The sequence below is a fragment of the Haliotis asinina genome, chromosome 8 (assembly GCF_037392515.1).
Source record: "Haliotis asinina isolate JCU_RB_2024 chromosome 8, JCU_Hal_asi_v2, whole genome shotgun sequence".
Taxonomy (NCBI): Eukaryota; Metazoa; Mollusca; class Gastropoda; order Lepetellida; family Haliotidae; genus Haliotis; species Haliotis asinina.
Window position 1 is genome coordinate 7,383,468 of NC_090287.1, and position 9,936 is coordinate 7,393,403.

The 9,936-nt window shown below is 36.9% G+C and overlaps 1 protein-coding gene across 1 annotated transcript; it reads left to right on the forward strand.

The window, feature by feature from the left end:
• The first annotated feature begins 21 nt into the window (after nucleotides 1–21).
• On the forward strand, nucleotides 22–9,553 carry LOC137293429 (uncharacterized). The gene is made up of 4 exons (XM_067823961.1): nucleotides 22–241; nucleotides 1,801–1,861; nucleotides 3,297–3,400; nucleotides 4,065–9,553. Exons 1-4 carry the CDS (start codon nucleotides 53–55, stop codon nucleotides 4,212–4,214), a joined length of 504 nt encoding a protein of 167 aa, XP_067680062.1. The 5' UTR covers nucleotides 22–52; the 3' UTR covers nucleotides 4,215–9,553.
• The last annotated feature ends 383 nt before the right edge of the window (nucleotides 9,554–9,936 follow it).

A 9,936-nucleotide genomic window follows, 5' to 3' on the forward strand; every position in this document is an offset into this window, starting at 1 on the left:
GTACATATTGCGAGCGCAAAGAAAACCGGTAACTTGTTAACTGCGTGTCAAAATGGAGTTCTCACACAGTCTGAGGACTTTAACAGCAATGACTTCTTTTTTGTTTGTTGTTTTTCTTTTGCAGTCTTCGCTTTTTGTGCTATGTTACCAACTCAAAGATGTTGAAGTTATGTTAGAAATAAATGGAAAGCCTGCTGAAATATTTTCTGCAAGAAAAATAGCACAATATGACGGATCAAATGTAAGTAAAGGGGGTTATTTCCCTTGGCTCTCATGCGACGTTGACAGAAGCTGATGGATAAGTTTCATTTTAGATCCATTTTCAACTCGTTACTTAAGTTTTGAAAATTGGGAACCAGTTCCGCCCGTACCCTGTCCCTTTGCATAGTAAGTTTGCTTCTTCCTCGGTGTAATATTCCAACACTGAAAAATAAGTTCAATAATTGATCTACCTGTTCTAGTTTATTGAAAGTATATTTAGAGTGAGGTATGCATTTCAGTTTGTAGGTTAGATTTTTGAAACTCTTACCGAAAATTGTTATGTTTATTTGTCTGACCTGACTTTTTATATCACTCAGGGCAAACATGTCAATATAATGTTAACTTAGATGATCCAGAACATTAAAATAAAAAAAAGCCCCAAATCATAGCCTAATCATTCAACAAGTCAAGTTTTTTTTTAAAAAATGACATCAAATGTTGAATCAATAGTGAACTGACTGAAACCAATTCTAGAATCTGCAGTTTTCAGAGAAAGAAATGTACTGTATATAATGTGTTGCATGGAAGTTTTTACGTTGATAATTATAGTGTCCACATAAATCTAATTGTCTCGTTCCAATAATAATTTTTGACAATATAGCAGTGTATTCGGCATACTGCAATGAGGGTCTGGAACTAATTAGATCCACCTATTGCACACATTCTATTGATTTTGAGTGCTTCTTTGATATCCCCTGGGGCGGTGGGGTAGCCCAAGGGTTAAAGCATTCTCCTGTCACGCCTGGGTTTGATTTCCGGGATGTGTACATATACAATGTGTGAAGCCCATTTCTGGTCTCCTCTGCTGTGACACTGCTCAAATATTGCTATATGCAGCACTTAAAAACCTTCACCTATTGACCCTTTGATATCCCTTGCGTTATCCTCAACAGGTCAACTGTCTTTAGCCCAGAAATGGTCTTTCCAGCCCAGGACCCATGAAGATTGGTGGTAGAATAGGTCTTCAGCAACCCATGCTTGCCACAAAATGCGACTATGCTTGTTGTAAGAGGCGATTGACAGGATCAGGTGATCCGGCTCGCAGACTTGGTTGACACATGTCATCGGTTCCCAGCTGCGCAGATTGATGCTCATTCTATTGATCACTAGGTTGTAAAGGCACAGACTCAGATATTTACAGGCCGTTGCCATATATCTCGAATATTGCTGAGTGAGTGAGGCGTAAAACTAAACTCCTGCCAGTCCATCATTCCAAACATTTATTGTATTAGAGTTGGCCTTATCTTATAGCTTTTGACATCCCTTGTATGTTTGATTATTGTTAATCTAGGCAAGCAGTCACCAGTGGGAGGGGTCTGAACACTCAAGGCATTGGCACTAAAAATAGCAGCAAAAAGATTAAAACAGTAGCATATATCGGTTGCAGGTTTAGTAGGGAATGTAGTGTGATCAACATTTCAGTCAAAAACCCACAAACATATTTTTGATTGTCTTTTTTTTTAATGCTTATTTTTACATTTTTACAATTATCAATGATTATCTAGTAAGTGTTTATTATTTGTGATTATTTGTATACAGCCTTCCAGGCCACTGTACATGGGAGTGAAGGGTGTGGTTTTTGACGTCTCCAAAGGGAAAGGTAGGTCATTGACAACATGTCTCTGCTAAATATATACTGTGATAACATTTGACAAAAGTCATAGTGTCCATATGAGCTATAAAACTGGAGCTATATATCATGATATATGAGCAACTATCCACAATTATAAAGATAGACATTTTTGTCAACATACTCCTTATACACATAGAATAAATAGAATAATAAGCAGAATATATATAAAACTTCTGCGTCAACATGGACATCCTGAGATGAAATTTTTAAAAAGACAGAACTGTACTGTCCTACTGTGGCTCCATGTTCATCACATTTGCTGCGCAATTCCTTATGACTGAACATGCTTAAGACAAGTCTAGAGGAATGTTGTTTCAAGAACGTATAGCTAGTGCTGCTTGAAAGACCCCAACCTGTTGACTATGTTTACATCGTCTGTCTGTTCCAATCTGTAGTATATTAATGCAGTGAGAACTAGTACAGAATTATAGTCTTAATGTTCTGAATCTTTGAGCACTACTGTAAGTTAATTTTGTGATATCAGGGAAGCAGACTAGCATTAATGATGTGAGATGGTCATCACCCATGGATGCTCACATTAAGAGATGGTGACAAGTGACAGTGTTTGGTTGATGAATGAAATAAGTCAGTTTTGGTTTGTGGAAGTAAAATGATTTTTAAAATGTTTGTGCTAAACCCAGGAGCATTGCATGATGTTGATGTGTGTAAAGCTAATGGCACAGGTTGTACTAGAAATTCTTTTGCTGTATTTGCTTGCCAGTCTTGGCAACTTCCTGTTCAGTTGAGTAGTTCTTGAAAACAGTGACTATGCTTTATACAAGTCATTATGGCCATATGTAGTGTATATGAAACATGATCCTCGATATATTCAGGGTATATGTTCTGATAAATCTCCACCCTGGAAGCATCTATGGTTCAGCCCAATGAATTTATTACCTCCATTGGCTGGGGTTTTGACCATTCAGGTGTCTACACAAGCCAGTTGAGTGAACCAATCACAATTCACTTTCTCTTTTTAAATTATCCAGCTGATTAAACGTCACAACACAAATGATGCTGAGTTATTCTGAAAGAGGTAGAAGGAGTTCTTACATACTTTTTAAAAGTTTCAGTCCTGTCCATTTGTATGTATGATTTCCCCCAAATCTTAGTCACACTGCAAACAAACCTTCGCATTTGCAACTGCCATCTTTGCTGACACTGGCAAGCTTGGCTTTAACACAGCTTAGATGATTGGCTACTGTGAGAATGCAAAGCAAGCAATGGGAGGTAATATAATCATAAATGTGAGTCATAGATGCATCCAGGGTATAGTGGAGATTTATCAGAATGTAAACTTGGATATATCAAGGATGATGAAACATGAGAAACACTGAAATTCGTTTTGGTGTTATCCAGTCAGTATATATACGATATGCATCCTGAGTACCTCTTTTTTCAGATTTCTATGGAAAAGGGGCTGCCTATAATGCCCTGATTGGCAAGGATTGCAGCAAGGCAGTTGCCAAGATGTCACTGGAGGAAGAGGACCTCACTCATGACATCGTAAGTAGACATGAAAACAGTAAAGAAAATCAGCAAATACCACCACTTGCAGATGTTATGGTTATTAAGAATCTTTGCTCACTACCCACGGAGCTCCATCCGCATCTTCAGTGATGGTTGGTAGAGTCAAATGTCTGAGGAGGAGTCTCTTTAAGGCCATATACTCCATTTGCTGGAAATTTCTTATTGACGGAACAACATGAATTCAAAGTTTCAAATTATACATTGTCTAATCCACACCGTCCCATATGTGGAGATGTACTGAATGTGATTAAGTGAGCGAGTTCAGATTTATGCCACACTCAGCAATGTTCCAGTTATATGGTGGCTGTCTGTGAATAATTGCATCTGGTCCAGACAATCAAAAGCAGGAACATCAATCTGTGCAACTGCAAATGATATGTGTCAGCCAAGTCAGCAAGCCTGACCACTCGATCCCATCAGTCGCCTCCTACACATGGGTTACTGAAGGCCAGTATTGTACCTGAATGTAATTAGGTATTAGGAATGGTTAACACCCATGAATGTTGATATGGCCCAGATAGTCTTCATCAGTGATTCTGGAATCCTGGGAAACAGTACTGCAGATCATGTAGTTTGTGAAACTTGGTGACTGTGTACCACATGCACTGTGGTGATAATGATGTTATGTATTTCACTTCAGTCAGACTTGTCGGAGGAGCATCTCAAGGCTTTAGATAGTGTATTCGAGGGAACCTACATGGCCAAGTACCCAGTTGTCGGCTATATGGACTTCCTGAAAAAACAGTTCCCAGACAAATTTGTCAAAGCAGCAACCAAAGAAGATCTGTAATCACTAATGGCTACACTTTAACATGGGCACAGTTCAAAATATTGTTTAACTATCACCTGTGTAATATCTAGAACAATGAAACCATGAGCTCATTGAACAAACTATATGAACAACTGAACAATAATATAAATGTTTTGTGTGAAAGGTTGTTATGAATGATTGCATTCTGACCAGTGTCAAATATGTATATTTTCAGTCATTACAGTATTGCTTGTTAAGACTGTTGACAGCAGAATGCCTTCACAGAGTTCAGAGTTCACATCGTCTACTATGTTATAAAAGAGTCAAACTCTTAAAGGTCACATGCAACCAAAAAATCAAACATAATTAAAATACAATTGTTACTTATTCATGACATTATTATATACATTGCTGCTTGTGAAAAAGCAAATAAACAAGATTATAAGCATACAATCACGATTCAAAAGTGCAATATTTTGCACTTGAGCTTACTTCCTTCGAAAAGAAGCCCTCAGGAGACTGAACCCAGTCATAGTGGGTGGGTGTGCTCTCAAATGGAATGACAACTTCCAATTGGTTGGTTTTTATGCTGATACGCTGAGGGCTCATTGTGTGTACAGAAAGATGATCTGTTTGATAGGCGTTTTAGAAGTATGGCGAGTCACAAGAAAGAAAGATTCTTTATGGGTAACAACTTCTTTTATTGTACTTGATGTATCGGTTCAGTATGGATTCATATACTGTTGTTATACAAAATCATGTACACTAGAAGAAGTTGTTATCCATGAAAAATGTGTATAGAGATGTTGGGTTTTGTAAATACATGTTCTCTGAATCTGAACCAGTAAAAAATCATCTCAGTATAGATGATGAACCACTGCGTAGCTGGAAACTGTCATTTACCCATGTAGAGAGCAGGACTTGAAACTGACAAGAGTTCATAATAGTTTGTTTGCAACCCACAGACATAAAATCATGTCATGTGTACTAGTATCATACCTGCCTAATTATATAATGTGGCAGAGTCAGGACTCGGGTGCATGAGTCATAAATCAATTTATTTTGTTTATGGCTTATAGCATGATAGGTGTTAGAGGGGCACTGATGCGGAGCGAATAATGTTTTTCGCCAACAGTCTAATTACGAAACTGCAAATTAGTCAGCGCCCGTTTCGTTGACCGTGACGGACAAAGGGACTGGGCTCCGGTCCATATTGGCAGAATTTCTTCACCTAAACAGTCAGGAGGCCGGATGCCCATCATATGCCTTTACTTAAAAGTAAGAAAACAACAAAGTAACAAAATATCCAAGCAGTGTAGATGTTTTCGGATGCTTGGATGGTATAGTGACTAATCCAATTTGATCCTATTTCTGTTTTTTTACCTCGATATTTAATCATGTTATGTGAAAATATGACGTCTACAGGCATGTAGCAAGCCATTTGTTTCAGTCTGAAAGATTGCAAAGCTTTATTGTTAGACAATTTTGAGTGTTGGCCCAGCTGTCATAGCAAACATCATATGTAAATTTTGGTAGCTTCCCTGGTTTTTCATCTATGATAATAAAAACACACAGTTGATTTATTTGATTTTCGTGAACTAAAAACAATGACTTTACCATTGGTAGAGAAATCTGAAAATTTCCTTTTGTAAAAAAACTGATACACCTATTCACCCAAGAACACAGCAAATGCCTGTACGTATTTCTTATGTAACGAAGTTCCGTTGGTATCCTCAAAACAGTTTCGGCCCATAAGTGTTTTCAGCCTGCATGCAACACAGAGATTACATCTTCCTTGCTGTAACTCGCGTTTGATGGTGTAAACCTACACGTGTTATTTGTCATCATTCTCTTGATGGTCAGTTAATGAATTTATAACAGGTATAATTAGTAATAACAGCACTCAGGTTACTCAACAAAGGTTCCCATTTGGCATTTCTCCTGTCTGGAGTAAATGCTCATTATTTTAAATTAAGGTCTGTAGTGGCAAATGTATTGTACGTTATGTAATATATGCATGTAAGTGATGCAAGAGAGTTTATCACCTACGTTACAAAAACAAGCATCGATCAAAGGATTAACCGATAACACACTGATTGATTAATTTCTTTTATCTTCTACAGCGGATTTGTCAAAAGGCAGTGTGTGTAGATGTACTAATCTATACTGACTGCACTCTGTCGTAAAGCGCAAGTGTGAAAACAACATCATCCCTTCAAAGAATTAACCAATAATGCGTTGATTGATTGATGGCTCATTATTGGTTAACTAAATTACTTAGAATGGTGGACATCATACAATTAGTTGCCAGGTGTGCTATCTTCGGTGACCAATGAGAGGTTTCTCAGGTTTTCACAAATGTGAAAGACGTGAAACGATGTGTTATTTTTTCGCAAATTAGACTGTTGTAAGAGACACGACACAGAGCAGGATTATTTACAAGCTTCAGGTGAATGGAATATCATTCTTTCATGTGGATATTGATGGATACATTCCTGAACAAGGTAGTAGCCTGACATTGTTGCTATAAAATTAGTCTGTTTTACATTCATTATTTGCATTTTGTTTTAATTTATTTGTTGTAGTGTTCAGCAGAATCTATATGACAGAAAACACACACTAGATCGCATATGAGTGTGAAATAGGATCCATATTGGCAGTCTATACAATGTTTAAATGTTACAGTCATGTTAGAAATTTACTATAAGTATAAGCAGACCGTGTGATCTTAAATGAATTTTCAAAATGATACAAATATGACAATAAACTAATTAGGGTTGTGAGACAAAATATAGTGACGTACATCAGCTTCGTTATTTTTCCATCCTAATAGGGTTTTACCATTTCTACCTCTGGCAGATGATTACCCTTCAAAGTGTTTCATTTGTTTTCATAATATATTTGTAATGAAGTAAAAATGTCTTCCTCTTAGTTGATCTGTCTATAATTAAACTCTCAATTGCGCATACAGACTGCGCAGCAGAGGTCACGAACCAGGGAGAAAAACAATAACAAAAGTTTAAACCAGTCCATGGAAATTGCTCCTCATCAGTGCCCCTTGAAGTTTAAATTGCATGCGGTCAATGATTGAAGCTGTGTATTACATATTGTCTTTAGCAGACAGGCAGGCAAACATATAAACCAGACATTCAGCATTCTCTGTGACAGAGGTTGCTTACCACAATCAACAAGTATTTTTTATGTAACAAGTAGATTATTTACTTGTTTGTGTACGCAACCAAGATTAGACTACTGCTCACAACCTCATACTCAGGGCATGCATACTGTTTCAAGCTACCCGAACCTATTCACTGTGCATGCGTTATGGGCACAGCATAGCGCAGCTGTTGAAACCACTTTTACCCCCAGCGCTGGGGGAATTTAGAGAATCAATTGAACTCTGATTTCACAGGGGTTTTTTCATCGCATTTTTTTAAACTTTATAGGCTGAATTGGCATTTTTGATGATTTGTTTCGGTAAGTGCATACTGAAAGGTGTCAGAATGTACAAAGTTGTGTTTTACGTTGCATGTGTCCTTTAAGCAGTTTTAGAAAAGGCTCTTGAGGATTCTAAGCAAAATCAAAGAATAAGCACATATGCACAGTTACTTTGATCTGCCGTCTGCATGCGAATGATACTATATTTATTCACCAATTTTAAAGATTGCATGACCAAAAACGTTTAAGATCATACTGAATGTAGAGTGTAGTCATGTTTAGTTTTTCTCTGTATAGAAAAAAACATGTGGATGTTAGTGCTGAAACAATGAAGAAATTGGTACTGATTAGCAGATATTTGCAGGTTCTGTGACAAAATATACATGTTTTTCAGACATACAAACAAAAAAAAAAATATCTATCTATCAATCTATTTAGCACAACCTTGTAATGTTTTAGTTAGTTCCTATCAGAGTGTGAGTGAAGGTGATCTTTTAGTGGAAAATGTTATTTATTATACAATGGTTGTGATATGCTTTATATTCTATAATATTCTTTTTGGCTCATATTTAGTTTGTTACTTGAGAACAAGACAATCCACCTAAGGTTCTCTATGAAGGTTGTACATGTTGCTATTACACACTTGCTGTGACACTGAGGTTACAAAAAGAACATGGTGTGTATGTTAGAAGATGAGGAAAAAATACAATGAATAAGGCATATTTATTCTTCCGGTTTAGGCTGAGTGTTCATGGGTACTAGTATTTCATTGCAGAAACATTTTTCATGTTTTTTTAAGTCACAAGACCAAGCTAAGCTGTGATATTGTTAGTACAGCAAATGGCATCGTGAGTTCTCACTTTCCTAAATCTGAGGATAGTTTGATGACATTTAGAGCGTTGCAATGCTTGTATTCCAAGGTACTAAAGTAACATGTAGATCAAAACTGAAGTACTTGTCAGTCACACCTGTCCTTTTATAAAAAGAGATTCCGATTTAGTGTCCTTGTTTGTCCTAACACTAATGATTCATGATATTTGTTTGGTTACTGCAATAGTTTTACTACCCAGAGTTGGCTCCACTCTCTTATGTTCTGAAATTACAGGTTTTGCAATGGGGAGCTGTTATGCGTTTTTATTCATGAGAAAAAAAGGGCAGTGTTTATAAATTAAATATTTAGTCATAAACAGTGAGTCATTTGTCTCATTCTGCCATTAGCAAGTACAAAACTTGTTATGGATTCATATTGTTTTTTGTACTGTTATCAGGTCAAAATTACAGTGCTGAAGTTAAAATTAATGTGTTTCAAATTACATGTTAGAAATTAGTTTGAATTCTCTCCTGTTCTGAGAATGTTTGTATGTTTTTCCACCCTGTACCCATAAGAGTGCATCAGTTTAGGCATTTTTCCTAGATTGAAAAGACATGCTGTGATATAACAGAATCAAACTGCCCAGAGTTAAACTCAACTCAGTCTTGTTAGTGAAATTCATGTGTGCATTCTCGATGGAACAGTTTTAACCCCACCGCAGATTTCTATGCCTTGTATTGATTGTCTTACACACATTCCTGTTGTGAGATCTGCATTGAGTATCGAGATTCTTCACTGTATTTATATTAACAGTTTTAACCCCACCGCAGATTTCTATGCCTTGTATTGATTGTCTTGCACACATTCCTGTTGTCGGAGATCTGCATTGAGTATTGACATTCTTCACTATATTTATATTAACAGTTTTTGAAGACATTTTATATGTTGTTTGCACAATGTGTTCAAATTTCTCAAACTATGCAAATCTGAGACAATGTTCTTTCTTTTAAGAGCATACAGCGTTTGAACAAGTGTTTTCTGAGAACTTGTATACTGGAGGTTTGTAATAACTTGTTTTTGTTTTTGAGTATTCTTGATTTATTTCCCCAATAAACCGATCTGATATATACTCACATTTACTTTGTCATGATATGAGACACTGCCCCCATATGGCTGGAATATTGCTGGGTGCCTCATGAAACTAAACTCACAGTGATATAAACAGACTGGCCAAAGGAACTTTTCAACAGTTGGTGGGGAGTTGGACACAACACTAAGCAACATTCCAGCTTCATGGCAACAGTCTGTAAAGTATCTAGTTGGGATCAGACTATCAACCAAGTCAGCAAGCCTAATCACCAGTCTGATTAGTCCCTCTCATGACAAGCATAGGATTGAGAAGACAAGTTCTAATCTAGCTTGTCACTTTGAGTGAAACCAGCAGACATGTAGTATGGGACATGGCACTGTACACTAAAGATTTTGTGTGAGCACAGTCTATTTTTTCCCCCG

Coding starts and splice junctions, on each gene's coding strand:
- LOC137293429 (XM_067823961.1), top strand. CDS start 53: ATGGAGTTCTCACACAGTCTGAGGACTTTAACAGCAATGACTTCTTTT. Junction 242..1,800: donor CACAATATGACGGATCAAAT/GTAAGTAAAGGG, acceptor ATTTGTATACAG/CCTTCCAGGCCACTGTACAT. Junction 1,862..3,296: donor TGACGTCTCCAAAGGGAAAG/GTAGGTCATTGA, acceptor CTCTTTTTTCAG/ATTTCTATGGAAAAGGGGCT.